Raw genomic sequence first — 17,674 nt, 5'->3', positions numbered from 1 at the left:
ATACAAGCGCTCTACCACTGAGCTAAATCCCCAACCCATGAATACTTTTTTTTTTTTTGGTCCCCCCCCCCCCCCCAGCTAGGGACTGAACCCAGGGCCTTGCGCTTGCTAGGCGAGCACTCTACTACTGAGCTAAATCCCCAACCCCTTGAATACTTTTTTAATGTAGTCTAGTTAATATGAATTTTGTAAACTTGTAGGAATGCCTTGCTCATTGAACCGTCAGGGTCTTTAGAGCCTCTGGAAAGTCTAAACTTGGTACTTTGTCTATATTTTAATCACTTTATTCAAGTCTGCTCAGTCCTTAACCCTGGTTAGTCTCTAACTCTGACGCAAGGGTGAGCTAGGAGAACTGGAATTCAGATATTCCCTCTAGGAGCTAGATCCAAATCACAGTCCAGTCAGTGCCAGCACACTGAGGACGGTCGCTTCCCGCTCTCCTTAATGTCCTCTTCAATCACAAAACAATCATGAAAGGGCAGACCAGCAGTTCTTTTCTCTTTATTGTTTCTTTCTTTTAGTTCTAGGGATCAATACCTCACACAGACTAGGCAAGTGCTCACTTACTTATATTAGACGATCACTTCTCAACTAAATTCATTCTTTCTTTCTAGTCGCCTCTTAGACAGCAGAGAAGAAAAACAAAGAGTCAGGGCAGCAGGCAGGATGGCTTATACCAGTACTTGGGAGGCTGAGGCAGGAGGACTGCTACAAGAGCCAGGGCAATGGTGGGCTACATAGTAAGCACCAGGACAGCCTGTGCTATATAAAAAAAACTGTCTCAGACAAACTAGCAATAAATGAATACATAACTAAATCAGGACAAACACTTTTCATTTGAGATCTCCAGATAGTTGAAACAAGAACAAAATGCCTTGGCTGTGTGCTGTCTTCCGGTTTACTGTGTGACTCTGCTGTGGCAACCAGTGAACTTTCAAAGAATAGCACACAGCCCAGGGTTCACCCCACATTAGGAAGCACTATCTTGATTTAGGTTTAATTGACACATTTGCCCTTGTACCTGCCCATCTAAAACTTTTTTTTTTTTTTTTTTTTTTTTGGAGCTGGGGACCGAACCCAGGGCCTTGCGCTTGCTAGGCAAGTGCTCTACCACTGAGCCAAATCCCCAACCCCCCATCTAAAATTTTAAATGTTAATTCATGACAAGTGCCCACATTCAGTACCACTGGATGATTGAACTTCCCAATGGCTAGTAAGGGGGAACGTTGTCACAGTTCATTCTGGAAACTCTTCCTCCTCCCTCTACCTTCCATATTAACTAAAATGAGTGAGTATCAGCTCCTGCCGGATTCGGTCAGCCTCTAAGTCCAGAGACTCCATTTGCTCATCCTCGCCCTCAGGGGGCTGCTCAATGGGTCCAGTCACGGGAGAGGACCACACATCCATCCCGTGTTCCAGGGAAATGTTGTGAAGGACACAGCAAGCTAAGATGATGTGGCTGGATTTCTCCGGTGAGTACTGCAGCGCCCCTTTCGATCCATCCAGGCACCGGAACCTACAGCAGAGGGTCCGCAAAGTCTTCTCTATCACACTGTGAGTTGCAGAATGGGCCCTATTATAGCGATACTCTGCTGGAGTTTCAGGAATATGCAGTGGAGTCAAGAGCCAGGTGTGGAGAAAGAAGGAACTGTCACCTGCATGAAAGGCCAAAGAGAACGTGACTGTGAATGGATTACAAACAAAAAGTGAAATTCAGGCTAGTTGTGGTACTCATGCCTGTGATCTCAGCACTCAAGATGCTGAGACAGCAGGACTACCTCAAGTTCCAGGCCAGCAGGAATTGCAGTGAGACCTTGTCTCACAGAACAAAAACATGGAGCATTTAGAAACACGGTGAGGAAGGTCAGGAAAATAAACAGTCTTTGGAGCCAAAGCATAAAAACCTGAAGAAAAATGTTGTCGTGAGAAAGTATGGGGAGGGAAGAGTGATGGCTCAGAGGTTAAAAGTACCTGCTGATCTTACCGAAAACCTGGATTCAATTCCTGGTACCCACATGTGGCTTACAACAGTCTGTAATTCCAGCTCCAGGGAAGTCAACAGTCTTTTTTGGCCTCCAAGGACACCAGGCACACAGATATAGTCACATACATATATGCAGGCAAACTCTCATACACATAAAATAAAAATAATTTTTTTATATATTTTTTCTCTTTTCTTTTTTTTTTTTTTTTTTTTTGGAGCTGGGGACCGAATCCAGGACCTTGCGCTTGCTAGGCAAGCGCTCTACCACTGAGCTAAATCCCCAACCCTCTTGGTGTTCTTTTAACTGTGCTTAAAACTCAGGGCCTTAAACAAAGACCATTCTGTTTCAGCAATAGCCCTCAAAATTGCTTGTCTTTTTTTAAAAAAACAACTTATATGTATATGAGTTACTATCCTCAGACACACCAGAAGAAGGCTCATTAGATCTCATTACAGATGGTTGGGAGCCACCATGTGGTTGCTGGGATTTGAACTCAGGACCTCTGGGAGAACAGTCAGTGCTCTTAACCACTGAGCCATCTCTCCAGCCCCTATACTTACTTTCCTTGAGACAGTTTCATGTAGCCCAGCTGGCTGGGACCTTCCCAAGCAGCTGAGGATAGCCTGAATTTCTGACCCTCCTTCCTTTATCCCAAGTGCTGGAGTTGTAGATGTGTATGTTACCATTCTCTGCAAGGTTTCAAATTCAGATACTGCTCTTTATTAAAAGGCTTAATAAAAACGACAGTCAGATGTGGTGGCATATATCTTTAATCCCAGCACTTGGGAGACAGAGTAAGGCAGATCTCTGTGAGTTTGAAGCCAGCCTCTACAATGTGAGACCCTGTCTCAAGCAAACAAACCAACCCCATGCCTCCAATCAAACAGGATACCAATTTTACAAATCTCTAAATAGAAAGCATTCAAGAAGAAACAGTAAAAGATCTTCTAACAGGAGATCTAAAAACACTCATGAGGAAAAATTCTAATTTTACCATTAAGTTTCATGTCTGAAAGCATGACCTGGGGATTTCATACAATACCCAATGATTTGTCTTCCCAGTGCCGGGAAGAATAAGAGCTGTGTCTGCAGTAGCCATCAGGCCTCCAGGGTACTGGATTCTTGGATACTGCAATCACATAATAAAGCTTTTGTAACACGATCTGGGAGACCATGAATATGATGGTGCAAACAGTAATAATGAGAAGAAATCAGAAGTGGATTCATATAACAAACAGAAAGCATTTCCTTTAATGGCTTCCTCATTAGAGGATCCTGGGAAGTGCTAAGAAAAGCAAACACAAATGGGGAGCAAAGTCCTAGTCCAAAGCACAATGTTTCTACAGTGTTTAATTGTTCTGACTCAAACCTCAGACAAGCAAAGCAGCTCACACAGGTGTGACTCTTGTAAATCTTAATCAGATACCGGGCCCTGAGAACCAAGGTAAGCACTGTCCTCCTAACCCCACACCAAGTTCAGTAAACAGTTGATTCTTAAAACAGAGATAGCCACTGTTCCAAAAATAATAAAAGACTCCTTTCATTTTGGAGCTTATGTTTCTAAGGCTGGATTAGCTGAGAATAACTGAGATGTCTCACAAAAATTTGAAGGTTATATTTAGCTGGTTTTCTTTTTTGAGACAGAGTCTTATTCTGTAGACCTAAAACTCCCTAGGTAGCTCATGCTGACCTTAAATTCACAGCAAGCCTTCTGCTTCACTCTCCTAGTGCTGGGATTACAGGCATGAGCTACCACACCTGGCCTTTGCCTCCACCACTTTTGTTTTGAAGCCAGGGTCTCATGTAGCTTGGGCCCCTGAGCTTCTAATACGATACTCTTGTGTCCACCTCTCAAATGCTGGGGTTACAAGTGCACAACAACTCCCGCTGTTCTTTGAACTCACTCTTTCTAAACACTGTTTAAAAAAGCTATGATGGTATTCACATGCAATCCAGCCAGAGCTAAAAAGAGAAAATGGGGGAGAGAAATGGAAAACTGCTTCTGGACCCTAGTTGGCTCAGTACACATACAAAGCCTGAGGAACTGATGTGTGGAAGGAGGGAACTAACTCCTACAAACGGGTCGTCTGACCGCCTCATAAATGCAAAAATGTCTTTTTTTTTTTTTTTTTTTTGTTCTTTTTTTCGGAGCTGGGGACCGAACACAGGGCCTTGCACTTCCTAGGCAAGCGCTCTACCACTGAGCTAAATCCCCAACCCCGCAAAAATGTCTTAAAAGGATATCATAAATAGTAATGGAAATAATACTTAAGACAGACTTAACACAGGGACTGTAGTAGGTGACAAGCACTGTTGGTCTCAGTGTAAGATCCTTTCTCAGAAAAAACAAACAAACAAACAAACAACAAAAAGAAAAACCCGGGGTTGGGGATTTAGCTCAGCGGTAGAGCGCTTGCCTAACAAGTGCAAGGCCCCGGGTTCGGTCCCCAGCTCGGGGGGGGAGGGGGGGGGGGCGGGGGGGGGCGGGGTCTACTTAAAAAAAAAAAAAGAAAAACCCAAAAAACAGGAATGGGGCAAGATGGCTCAGTGGGTAAAGCAATTGACAACCTGAATTCAATTTCTAGGACTCACACAAAAGTAGAAAGAGAGAATCAATTCCAAAGTTTTCTGATCTCACACAAATGCTATGAAAAATATGTACTGAATACACACACACACACACACACACACACAATAAAACAAGCTTTGTAGTCACTAGCTGGTTACAATTCAAGCATCGTTGGAAAACAGATACTCATGAGGCAATGAGGATTAGAAGTGGAACAGATTATAAATGTGTATGCAATCACTCGGTCACCCATAAGAAATTCTGGGAGATCTTACCCAAAGCTGCTTAACAGCACTAGCCCAAGAGCTGAAGAACTAAGAACTCAAGCTGACTGTTTAGAGAAGTGGTGCGCTTAGAGCCTGGGAGTTTAGGTAATACACCTATAGGGACAGCTAAGGATAATAACAGGAAGGGATGGCTTAAAAGGAACTTAAAGTGGAGAGTGATGGGGGTTGGGGATTTAGCTCAGTGGTAGAGCACTTGCCTAGCAAACGCAAGGCCCTGGGTTCGGTTCCCAGCTCCGAAAAAAAGAAAAAAAAAAAAAGGAAAAAGAAAAAATTAAAGACAGGTATTTCCTGGGCATCTACTAAATAGCAAACACTTCCCTTTAATCACACTCAGTACAATATAACCAGGGTTTCCACTAGCAGACAGTTATCCCAACACTTTTGATAAAGTTTTTTTCTTTTTTCAGACAAGTTCTCACTATGAGGTTAATGCTGTCGTGAAACTTGAAACCCTGCCAGGGCATCCTTCATATACTTTTCTTTTTCTCCTTCTCTTCCTCCTTCCCTTCTTTTCTTTCTTCTCTTTCCTGATACAGGATCCCATGTAACCTAGTGTAATGTACATTGTATTGGCAACTGTCATGTACTGTTTGAGCTCATTGAGAAACTAGCTCTAGAATCAAGGGTTCCTCCCCCAAGTTCAGACCCAAGCACATTCATCTCAAAGTTCTCCAAGGCTCTCTCCCCATCTGGAGATGGACTGCCTGCTCCAAACTCTGTGAGGAGAAGAGAACAACAAAACAGTCCTACCTTCAGAACATCCTGTTCTTGGAACAGCTGGAAGGAGAACCATGTCAACAGATGTTACTACTCTGTAGCCCATGATTTAAATTTTCTGAGCAGCTAGTCCACAGAGCCAGGGACTCCTGAGCTGATGGCCTCAACTTCCCCGCCAGTTTCCACAGCATGTCTTAAGCCCTAATTTGATGACATTTGTCTGTGTATCCATCTATCACTTGCTATTTATTCTATAACTTTTGTTTGCTATTTACTTAGTAAACTCGCTCACTCAAAACTGAAAGCATGGCTATTGCTTTTATTCTCTGGACAATACAGAACACCCAGGTTGGCCATGACTTTAATAAGTAGCAGAAATTGGTCTGTGGCTCTTTATCTTCCTGCCTAATTTTCTAAGTCCTTTATTACAGCTATGTGCTGCCATGCCTGGCTCTTTTCTTTTGTCTATGTTAGAACTCCTCGGATCAAGTGATCCCTTTGCCTCAGTCGCTACAGTATCTGACAGTATAGCCAGGAGCCACAGGCTCGATTCAAACCATTCCCCTAGTGCTGGAGTTACAGGCAGTTGTAAGCTACCCAATATTGGTGTTGAGAACTGAATTCAGGTGTTCTGGAAGAGCAGGTAATCTCTAAGCCATCTCTCCAGCCCCCTCTGTTTAGTTTTTGAGAATAGAGGGCCATACATCTATTAAGCTAGCCTTAAGCTTCCTGCGTAGGGGAGGATCACCCGAAATTTCTGATACTCCTGCCTCTGCCTTCTGAGTACTGGGAATATAGTTATACACCAACACAGTTTTGCACAACAGCCAATGCAGTGCTGAGGACTGAACCCAGGACCTCCTACACTACTAACTGAGTTACATACAGCCCTAGTCCCTTATTTTTCAGACAGGGTCTCCCTCCACAGGCAAGTTGGCCTGGAACACTATGTCTGGACATGTCTTTGCCTCAGCCTACCCATTCCTGGAATTACAAGCATATAAAATAACACTCAACTCAAATATTGTTTTTGTTTTAAAATTTTTTAGATTTATTTTATGTATATCGGTCTTATACCCGTATGTATCTGTGTACCATGTGCACGCCTTTGCTATGGAGGTCAGAAGAAAGCTTTAGATTCCTGGGAACTGGAGTTATGAGTATTTGTGAGCCTCCATGTAGATGATGGGAAGCAAACCCAGGTCCTCTTCAAGAACAAGTGCTCTTAACCACCAAGCCACCTGTCCATCCCTTGAATATTAATTAAAAAAAAAAATCAATGTGCAAAGGTTGAAGGTTCAGTGGCAAAATCCTTGCCTGGCATTCCCAAGCTTTGGGTTTGACCCCTAGTACAGGAATAGTAATAAAAATATTTATGAGGGTATGGTTGTATACACCTTTAATTCCGGCAAGAGAGGCCAAGGCAAATGAATCTCTGAGTCCAAGGCTGGCTACATCAAAAATTCCTGGCTACACAACAAGTTACTGTCTCAAACGACGTCTCTTAAAAAGTAATAATGAAAGAAAACAAAAAGGCCCAGAGAGTTCTCACCAGAGGTTTTACAGGATTAAACAAAGAATAAAAAGTAAGACTACGAAAACCTCCGATTTCACCCACTTTCCTGCATAACTTTTCCATGGATATAAACTGAACATTCATACTTGCAAACTTACCAAGAAGCCAGCTATCTTTGGGCATCCCAGTTTCAAACTGACTGGATAAAGAAGACTGCTGTAGCACAGCACAGTCCTGCAGGCTACCTGGCCAGCTTGTCTCCACAGTCATCAGTGCCCCTCTGATGTCACATACCACCAGGCAGTTTAAAGAATGCAGACCCTTCCGGTTCACGTAAGAGAGGTCTTCAGCATTTGGTGCCTTGATTGCTACATGGATACAGTCAACTGCCCCTATCACCCCTGGCATCCCTGCCAATCCATAGAATTCGTCCTTTAGAGACTGTATGGCAGCTTCGTCAGCTGGAAAGTGAATAAACTGTGAGGCCCGCTCCACAAGGGCTTCAGTGACGTTGGCAACACAGCGACTCATAGAGGCTTGACTAATTCCAATTGCATCTCCCATTCGAGTCTGGAAGGAACCTGAGGTATAAAACCCTAATGCTGCCAGGATCTGTGTCTCTGGGCTAATTGCCCTAGATCGCTGAGTAGGTCGAGAAAGACTTGCCCCCAAGAGTTCCACTAAGTAGTAAATGAATTGTCGGGGAAATCCATACATGGACATCAGGTATTCATCAGTTACATCATCCAGCTTAAAACGGTCCAAGGTCCGGTGACCTCGGCCATAGAGCAAGAGATCACAGTCAAGCACTGTTATTGGTATAGCCATTGCTAATGTGGATGTTCTCTTCTGCTTTTCCTGAAATTTTTCCAGTGAAGAGGCTGGCACAAAAAGCATCAGAATTTAACAGCTAACCCATCAGTTAAATGGCTGACATTTATAATCTTCCTTCTGTAAATGCTAAAAGAAAAAAAATAATTAGAAACTTATCCAAACCATACCAAATGACTCAAAACCTACAACACCTTTTCAGCAATTTGCTTTTTAACTCTAGATTTATCTCCACTGACTCACTACTACATGACAAACGATCTAATTTGCAGACAATGGGAGTTCAATCCCAGTGGCTCATCTAATACCTGGCATTTCAACTGAAAATAACAAATTAGAACAAACTATTCACAAGGTAAAAGAGGTCTATGACAACCATGAAACAGCTGACAAATCATAAACACTTTAAGGATTACTCAGAGAGATTTGTTTTCCAAAGCCCTATGGCTCCACTGAGTGTAGACGTGCTCAAACCAGTCCAACTAGAGAGGTAGAAGAACAAGGGTGGTAGGGGTGAGGGGGGGAAGGAAGGAAGGAAGGAAGGAAGGAAGGAAGGAAGGAAGGAAGGAAGGGGAAGGGAAGGGAAGGGAAGGGAAGGGAAGGGAAGGAAAGGAAAGGAAAGGAAAGGAAAGGAAAGGAAAGGAAAAGAAAGGAAAAGAAAGGAAAGGGACAGTTCAATACCCTGCCTAGGGACCTACATCGTCTGCTATAACAGGCTTTCCCTTCATCTCAAGAGATCCAAATTCGGAGGCTTTAAGCTAGAAGGAAGATTAGCTAGTATAAAAGGAAGGAAAGGAGGAAGAGGCTAAGAGAACCAGGTAGGTCTGGAACACCGGGGCCACTTCTAAACACGCTTTCAAAACAATATTAAGGGGCAAAGATGGCTCCGAGGACAGGGTTTGCCTGTGAAGCCTGGTGCAATGAGTTGGCTATCTGAGATCCACATGGTGGAAAGAAAGAGTCATCTGACTTTAGTTGTCCTCTGATCGCCAGCATCTTTGCCACAGGAGTCCGACTCCAATACATACATAAATGTAATTAAAAAAAAAAAAAGCTTATTCCTTTAAAAGTCCTGTATGTAAAGATACCCAAGCCAGGAATGGTGGCTCACTGTACTTGGGAAGTGTAGTACAGAGTATCATGTTCGAGGCAAGCGTGTACAACACGAGCACCAGTCAAAACAAAGCAAAACAAAAACTCCTAAGGCTGATCCAGCCTGTAAAGTTAGCATCCTGGAAGCCGGGTAGCATCGCCGCGTGTTCCAGGCCAGCTTGAGCTACATTACTTTCAAAGCTAACAAGAGTTACACAGCGAGACCCTGTCTCAAAAATAGCAAGATAACAAAAGTTTGACTGCTAGGCCCAGAGAAAACGAACGCTGATCGCCACCTTTCCGTAGCTACCGAATTACCCGGCGCACACTCCACCCTCCCGTCAGTAGAAGGACCGCCTCCGGAACCCACGGCCGCACACAGGCCGCCACGGTGCGCAACAGCGGCCCCGCCCCTTCCGCGTCAGCGCCAGCTCCACGCCGCGTTTTCAGAATCTCGGCTACCGCGACCTGTGCTTCGCCGCCGAACATTCCACACGAAGCCTAGCCTCCTACTCCCAAAATTCCTCCACAAACACTTTTTGTTTCTCCTAAAAAGCTTTAAAATTAAGCAAATGATTTGTTTCTGGAAAGAAATCTCCTTTCGTGAAGACTTTGAGGTACAGAAATACTAAATAGGTCGTCGGTGGCGTAGCGAAAGTGCAGCTGAAGTTAGACAGCTACATTTCCCCCACAGCGCTCTACCACCCCACCGCCTGCACTGAAGCGGATGAAAACAAACACTAACGATGGCGGCGCCGGGCAGCGACTGGTTGCTGTCTTAGGGAGGGAGAGATCGCTTGACGCGTGAAGGGGAAGCTGTGAAGAAAACCAGTCGACACCAGTCCGACAGCTTTTTTAGTTCTGGGATCTCAGAACCTCGTTAGCGTGAGGTATCTCTCTGCGACCTGTGCTGTCACTGCCGCCCGGGAGCGCGGAACCCTCAGCCGGGAGGTGCGGTTGGCCGGCCCCAGGCCCCGGCCTCCGGAATGAGAGCCCGGAGTCACTCTATGTGCCGTAGCTTCACAGGTACTCACTTTTGAGGGTAATAACACCCGAATATTTCTGCACCCCCGAATGAGGGAGGTCACTGATCTGCGTTCCCTTGGTCACCTCCTTGGGGACGCCCAAGTCATCCAGCCGAGGTTCAGTTCCATAATCCCCTCGTTCTGTTTTCTACTGGAAGTTGGGTTGGTGTAGACCCTGTTGGCTCTGGAGACGTCCCAACCGTTACAGTCATACCCCGAAATTTCCTTGCTACTCTATTGTCTCTTCAGGTTATGTCAAAAAGATCTATTGGAGAACATTTGTAGGGCTGTAACTCCGGAGTTGGGTACCAAGATGGGTAAGGTAGGTTTTCAATCAATCAATCAAAAAAAAAAAAAAAAGAGTGACGAATATGTACTCCCTGTGTAGGTCAGGGTGACTTGATTAGTGAAAAAAGGGACTATCGTCTTACAGGCTGTGGAACAACCTGTGCAAACCTGCGGACCATTCTCATTAAATCTCTGAGTAAGTGTCTGAGCATTTTCTTGGGCTAGTCACTCACACATTTTAGTTTTAAATTCTGACCTCAAGGTAACATTCCATGTTTTGCTCCCCCCAACGCCTCTGTGATAACCCAGGTTGGCCTTAAATTCCTGTGCTTCAGCCTCCTGAGTAGCTGGAATACCATCCAGGCCGTCAGAGGCCTAGGTTGGGGTAGTTGAAAACAGGGTTCAGCTATGCAGCCTAGTTTAGCCTTGAATTACCATCATGTCTAGTCTTGAAATCCTCTTAACTATATGTTTATTTATATGTATTATATATCAATACGCAAACACATGTGTTCTTAATTGAAATTTAACCTATCACTTTGCTTAGTCTACTACAGAGCTATATCCACAACCAATTATATCTGTGCATTTTGAGATGAGATCTTTTTGTGTGTACACCTGTTGGTGTGGAACTCACTATGTAGACTAGGCTGGCATTGAAAATTTGAGCAGTCCTCTTGCCTCTGCCTCCCCAGGGCTGGGATATAGGCATGTGTCTACTGCTGTTGGTTTCTTTTCTTTTGTTTTTGTTTTTCTACAGGATATTTATATATTCTAGGCTGGCTTTCACTCTATATAGTTATGGGTGACCTTGAAGTCCTGAACCTCTTCCTCCTGAATATTAGAATTATGCCTACCATACCCAAAAAAGAGTGACGAATATGTACTCCCTGTGTAGGTCAGGGTGACTTGATTACTGAAAAAGGGACTATCTTCTTACTGGCAGTGGGACAACCTGTGTAACGCTAGATGGTGTTAAATGGTTATAACTCATCAAAATCAAAATTATTTCAGATTCATTTTAAATACCTGCCTGCTTTTAACTGTAGAGTGTATGTGGAACAATTTATTAGAAAAGTCTTCTGAGGGGGCTGGAGAGATGGCTCAGTGGTTAGAGCATCGACTGCTCTTCCCAAGGTCCTGAGTTCAAATCCCAGTAACCACATGGTGGCTCACAACCATCTGTAATGGGATCTGATGCCCTCTTCAGGTGTGTCTGAAGACAGCAACAGTGTACTCATATATAATAAATAAATAAATTATTAAAAAAAAAGAAAAGAAAAGTCTTCTGAAGGCTATTATAGGCTGCACAGGCAATTTCTTGTGATGGTGTCCCTTATTTCCTTGGTCCCAAGAGAAAGGATGAGAGTGTAAATCACCACTACTTAGAAAAGTGACTGGCTCTTTGTTCTTCTCTTCTCTGCTCTCTTCCCCTCTGTCCCTGTCTCTTCTCTCTCCACACCCCCTTCTACCCACGTGCCCATGGCCGGCCTACTTTACTTCTCCTCTTTTCTACTCTTCTCTTATTAAACCTCTCCATGCAGGGAAAAAAAAAAAAAGAAAAGAAAAGAAAAGTGACTGAATGGCCATGTACAGTTCAGTGTTCCTGAAAGTAAATGGCTACGTCAGGAATTAGTGGGAGTCAGAACAGAATTAGTTTTGAGGGATACTGCTTCTACTTTTGGTTCACAGACATATGAATAAAATGTAAAGTTAAAAGACATTTTATGGGGTTGGGGATTTAGCTCAGTGATAGAGCGCTTGCCTAGCAACCGCAAGGCCCCGAGTTCGGTCCCCAACTCCAAAAAAAAAAAGAAGAAAGATATTTTACAGTCCTTGAATTTTAAGGGTTTTTCCCTCTCCATTTTAGTATTGTCAGTAGCTCTCTTATTTAAAGATAACTTAAGATGGTATTGAGATCAAATACTCTGAGGTGGGTGTTAGTTAGATACTCTGTTTTAAATAACCTTAAATATTTATTGTTGTTAATTATTTTACATTTACCAATTTGAGGATCTTTTTTCTATCCTCTCTTGGTCTTGTTTATTTTTTGGATTTTCTTTATATTTTGTGTGACTCTTGGATGGCCTGGGGGCTGAGGTTTTCCTCCTGCCTTTCATCTGAGTTCTTGGATTCTAAGCATTCACTACCACATGATGGGTTTAAAAAAAAAGTAGTGTTTTTGTGCAGAAGAGTATGTATATGTTTGTGTCTGTCGCTGTCTTCAGACACACCAGAAGAGGGCATTGGATCCCATTTCAGATGGTTGTGAGCCACCATGTGCTTGCTGGGAATTGAACTCAGGACCTCTGGAAGAATAGTCTCGTGTCTCTCTCTCTCTCTCTCTCTCTCTCTCTCTCTCTCTCTCTCTCTCATTAATTGGTGGGGGTATACTCACATGTCACAGTGAGTATGAGGAGTCAGTTGTGTCCTTCCATCTTTGTGTGTGCTGGGTATTGAGTTCTGATCTAAAGTCTACAGATTTGCACAGCAAGTGTTATTACTTGCTTGTTACTGAGCCATGTTGTCATTCCCTCCATTTGACCTTATTACAGTAACCCTCTAATTGCTGTTGAATAACTTGGGAAGTTGCCAAATCTGGTTTCAGTTTTTATGGATAGATACTACTTTCCGCCAATTCTGCTGAGCTGAGGTTAGTCCTGGGGACCCACATGGTAGAAGGAAAGAACCAAGTCCCACAAGTTACTCTCTGATACACACCACACCAACGTCTCACTCACTCCGAAGAGACGAACAAATCAGTGCAATTACAAGAACTTCACAAAAACAAAGTCTTTATGGAATTCACCCTTAACTATCATTTTTCTTACAAGGGTGGGGTTAAACTTGCCGGAGGAAAAATACTTGGTCTCTGGTGACCAGCCCTAGCCTGAGGTTATGTAGTGCCCCACCCTAAGGTGCCTCAAGTGTATAAACCTAGCTTCATTTGACAAACAAAAGGCAGTTCACCTTTGGGGGCCACATCTTTACTCTTAGCACTCTGGAGGCAGAGCCTCTGAGTTCAGGAACAGCCTGGTCTACAGAGTAAGTTCTAGGACAACCAGGGATATCTGAAGAAATCTTGTCTCAAAAAACCCGAAAGAAACAAAAAGACATTTCACTCAAAATGTGAATTTTAGGCCAGCTTGAGCAATATAGTGAGACAATTCCTCAAACCCAGATCTGATTGGAGAAAAATATATGGTGACTGGAGATGGTGCAGGGGTTAAAAGCACTGACTGTTCTTTCAAGAAACCCAGATTTGATTCAGTAAGGTACAATTACTCACTGTAATTCCAGTCTCAGGGGATCCAATACCCTGTTTTTGGTCTCTTCGAGCATATAGTGCACACAAAACACCCTTAAACATAAAATAGAAATAAATACCAAGGAAAACAAGTGTTGGGTGGGGTCTGAAGGCAGGACTACCCTATCTCTGGGAAAACTAAGATCTTGATAAGATCTCTAGCTGAAGGTCACCTACTGTTTGCATTGTCCTTGGCCACCCTGAGAATAATCCAAAACAAACAAACAAAAAAAGCAGGCAATAAAAGGGGTTGAAGACTAGTGGGAATGTATATCAATTCAGTTCCTTAAAGGAAATTTAAACCAGGCAGTGGTGTTGCATGAAGCCATCTCTGAATTCAAAGCCAGTCTGGATGACAGCGATTTCAGGACAGCTAGGACTACACAGAGAAACCCTGTCTTGGCAGACAGAAAGAAAAGGAGAATTTAGAGTTGCATGATCTAGCAGCTTCACTCCTGAGTGTATACTTAGAATTGAGACCTGTGTTGGTAGCAGCATTGCTAATCAGATAAAACAGAAGCAACTCAAGCAAGTACATCAAGTAAGTGGATAAGAAAAATATTCATATGCAGTGTTACTTAATCTTCCAATAGTTGCTTTCAAATACGCTGGCCTAGGTAATATTGTCAACTTGCTGTGGCCTAGAATCACCTGGAAAAGGAGTCTGGGTTGAGTGATTATCTTTACCAGATTGTTTAGTGGGGCATTGTTTTGTTTACTAAATGACATAGGGCAGTGGACTGCACCATCTCTAGTTGGGTATTTCTGGGCTTCCATGGTTCCTGCTGCACGCCTTTGCTTGCGAGTTCCCTGGTTGGAGGCAATTACTGCACAGAAGAGCAGGCAATCAAACTTTGTTCAGGTTTTAGCTTCAAGTTCCTGCTCTGATTTCCTTCAGTGTTAGACTGAAACTATAACTTGAAATACCATCCTTTTTTTGTTTCTTTTTTGTTTGTATTTAAGACAGGGTTTTATATGAAGCTCTTGCTAACCTGAAACTCTGTATGTATACCAGGGTGGGATCTGAAATTGTTTGCTACAAGGCTCATTCCTAATGGTTCTTTTTTTTTTTTTTCCTTTCTTTTTTTTCCCGGAGCTGAGGATCAAACCCAGGGCCTTGCGCCTGCTAGGCAAGCGCTCTACCACTGAGCTAAATCCCCAACCCCTCCTAATGGTTCTTGGTCATGGTATTTTTGTCACAGCAACAGAAAGGGAACTAGAAGACATGCTAGCATATGAACAAATCTTTAGGACATTATGCTAAGCGAAATAAGCTAGTCACAGCAGATAAAAACTTTAAAATACTATATGAATCTTTGATACTTAGAATACCCAAAGTCACGGCCCTTGGTGATTGCCAGGTTCTGGAAGAGTTTTGGAATGGGAAGATATGGCTTAATGTCTACACAGTTTCAGATTTGTAAAATGAAAATGGTTTGGAATGGATGCTAGTGGTAGTAATATATTGTGATATATTTAATACCATTAAACTGTTCTCTAAAAAATGAGCAAGATGGTAAATTTTACTTTTTTATGTGGTGATAAGGATAGAACATAACAAAATCAACTTTAATGTGTTTGCTAGACAAAGACTACTGCTGAATAGCACCCTAGCCAAGGTCGTATTTGGATTTTGTTTCCTCTTTGTGGTACTGGGGACAAAATTCTAGGCCTTGCCATATTCTCACAAGGTGTATGTATGTTCATTTGATTTTGAGATAGCATCTCATTGTAACCCAGGCTGTTCTCAGAGGTACTATGTTTAGCCAAGGATGACTTTAAACTTCTGATCCTCCTATCTCTACCTCCCACATGCTGTGATCACAAGCCAGTTCACCACACCAATTTATTTATGTTTTTATTACAACATCTTATTGGGATTACAGATGTGCATTACCATGTCTGTCTAGTCCAAATGATTCATGGTGGGGGTGGTATAATATTCTGCTCTAGTGCCTGTGTGCAAAGGCCAGAGCACGACATAGCCTTCTGCCTTCAGACAGACTTACTGAACCTAGAGCTAGGTTTGCCTGCAAGCTAATTGTCCTGTTCCTGTACTCTGCTGCCCCCACAGTTCTGTGATTACAAGATTTACCTGGCCACACCTTGATTTTTGGGGGAGTAGTGCAGATCCAAGCTCAGGTCCTCCTGTTTTGTTTGTACACCAAGTGCTTTTAGCCACTGGATTTTCTCCTCAGCCCCAAGAAAAAATATTTCTTACCAAAATAAAGTAGAAAAAGAACACTTGCTGCTTTTGTATTGAACCTAGATTTGGTTCCAGGACCATGTGGTAGCTCACAAACATCTGTAACTGCGGTTCCAGGAGGTCAGGGCTCTTTTTGATTTCTGCAGACACCAGGCATACATGTGCTACACATACATATTTTTAAAAATTAAAACATAGGCTGGAAAGATGCTCAGCAGTTAAGAGCATATCTAAAAGAGCCTGAGGTTTGTTTCTAGCACAAATGACAGGTAGCTGACAACCACCTGTAACTCAAACCAGGGACATCTGATGCCTCTGTCCTCCTTCCAACATGCACGTGTATATACCCCAACTCAGACATAGACATATAATTATAATAGATACAATATATTTTAAATAACACAAATGCTTCTCCACTCCACCCCACTTTCAAGACAGGGTTTCTTTGAGCAGCCTGAAACTTACTGTAGACCAGGATGACCTTGAACTCACAGAAATCCTCTTCTGCCTCCTGAATGCTGGGATCAAAGGTGTGGGCTACCACACCTGGTCATAAATACTTTGTGCTATACTACATGTGTGAAAGTCAGAGAACAACTTTTTTTTCCTCTTACCATTTATTCCTGGGGATCAAATTCAAGTCCCCAGATTTACTAACGAGTACCGTTAGCTGCTGAGCCATCTCACTGGCTCTGAGTCAAGGTTTTCTGTAGCCAATTGGTTACTGAGGACCTCCTGTACATGGCAGGGAGGTATACTACCAGTCAGCTATATCTTCTGGCCAGTTCATCTCAATTTGAAAAAAATAGACTGGTGTGATGGCAGACGTCTTTAATCTCAGCACTCAGGAGGCAGAGGCAAGCAGATCCAAATTCCTGGTCAGCCTTGTGAGACTCAAAGTTAACATAAAATAAACCTGTATTTTGGTCATGATATTGTGCTGTCAGCCTCACATACATACAGCAAGCATCTCCTTTCTTTTTGGTGTGTTGTGTTCAGTATTGAACGGGGCAGTCAAAAAAAATTAAAAAAAAGAAGAATGGGGTAATCAAAGGTTACTTGTCACACAAAGAAAAACCTCCAGCATAACTGTTAGTGTTTTCAAGCCAGGTGAGGATAGGACTGAGAAAAGCAGTCCTACAATTTGATATGTGTTTACCTCAATGACTGAAGTTTGTGCTAGCCTTCCAATTTAATGTTTCCAAAAAGTTAATGGCCAGCCTTATAGATAGTACAGAAAAAGAACCGCTCTGACCAGAGTGGTATCAGGGCAGAATGTGTCAGTATCCAGATTGTGGGTCTAAGTCCTGTGAACTTGAAGTCCTGTTTTCAGTATCTCTCCTTTCTCCCACTCTCTGTCTCTCTTGTTAAGGATTTTTTTTTTTTTTTGGTTTTTTTGTTTTTTGTTTTTTGTTTTTTTTTCGGAGCTGGGGACCGAACCCAGGGCCTTGAGCTTCCTAGGCAAGCGCTCTACCACTGAGCTAAATCCCCAACCCCTTGTTAAGGATTTTTTATTTTTGAGTTAGGGTTTCTTTGTGCAGTCCTGGCTATCCTGAAACTTAACTTAGACCAGGCTTACCTCAAGAGGACAGAAATCCTCTTATCTCTGCCTCCTGATTACTGTGATTAAAGGTGTGGGCTATTCCTGCTGGGCATCTTCTAGAACTTTTATGTTCTCTTTGTGCCTGTTCTTGTCCATGTATGTATCTGCTTATAATCCTCCTCACTGTCTTGTGTTTTGTTTTTGAGACAGAGTCTTACTTTGGAGCTCTTGTTGGCCGGGAGCTCCCTACCTATGTGGGCCATGTTGGCTTAGAAATCCACCTGTCTTTGTCTTCCTGGTGCTGGGGT

General features: G+C 43.0%; 2 protein-coding genes across 13 annotated transcripts in view; one reads left to right on the top strand and one right to left on the bottom strand.

The window, feature by feature from the left end:
- Window positions 1-485: 485 nt before the first annotated feature.
- Harbi1 (harbinger transposase derived 1) lies at window positions 486-9,352 on the bottom strand. Of its 3 annotated transcripts, none has more exons than XM_087654527.1 (3): window positions 8,604-9,352; window positions 7,233-8,034; window positions 486-1,655 (listed from the first exon to the last, which is right to left on the bottom strand). In XM_087654527.1, exons 2-3 carry the CDS (start codon window positions 7,969-7,971, stop codon window positions 1,276-1,278), a joined length of 1,119 nt encoding a protein of 372 aa, XP_087510653.1. In that variant the 5' UTR covers window positions 7,972-8,034; window positions 8,604-9,352; the 3' UTR covers window positions 486-1,275.
- Window positions 9,353-9,722: 370 nt separating this feature from the next.
- Window positions 9,723-17,674, top strand: part of Atg13 (autophagy related 13) — a 35,394-nt gene continuing 27,442 nt past the window's right edge. For 9 of the 10 annotated variants that reach the window (XM_087653212.1, XM_087653211.1, XM_087653209.1 and 6 more), the window contains exon 1: window positions 9,723-10,023. The gene's annotated coding sequence lies outside the window, so the exon portion shown is untranslated. 10 annotated transcript variants of the gene reach the window in all.

Source organism: Rattus norvegicus, chromosome 3, assembly GCF_021556685.1.
Source record: "Rattus norvegicus strain SHRSP/BbbUtx chromosome 3, alternate assembly SHRSP_T2T, whole genome shotgun sequence".
NCBI classification, from domain to species: Eukaryota; Metazoa; Chordata; class Mammalia; order Rodentia; family Muridae; genus Rattus; species Rattus norvegicus.
The sequence above is the reverse complement of the archived record's forward strand: the minus strand, read 5'-3'. Positions and strand labels throughout refer to the sequence as shown.

Coding starts and splice junctions, on each gene's coding strand:
- Harbi1 (XM_087654527.1), bottom strand. CDS start 7,971: ATGCTTTTTGTGCCAGCCTCTTCACTGGAAAAATTTCAGGAAAAGCAG. Junction 1,656..7,232: donor CAAAGATAGCTGGCTTCTTG/GTAAGTTTGCAA, acceptor CCTTTCATGCAG/GTGACAGTTCCTTCTTTCTC.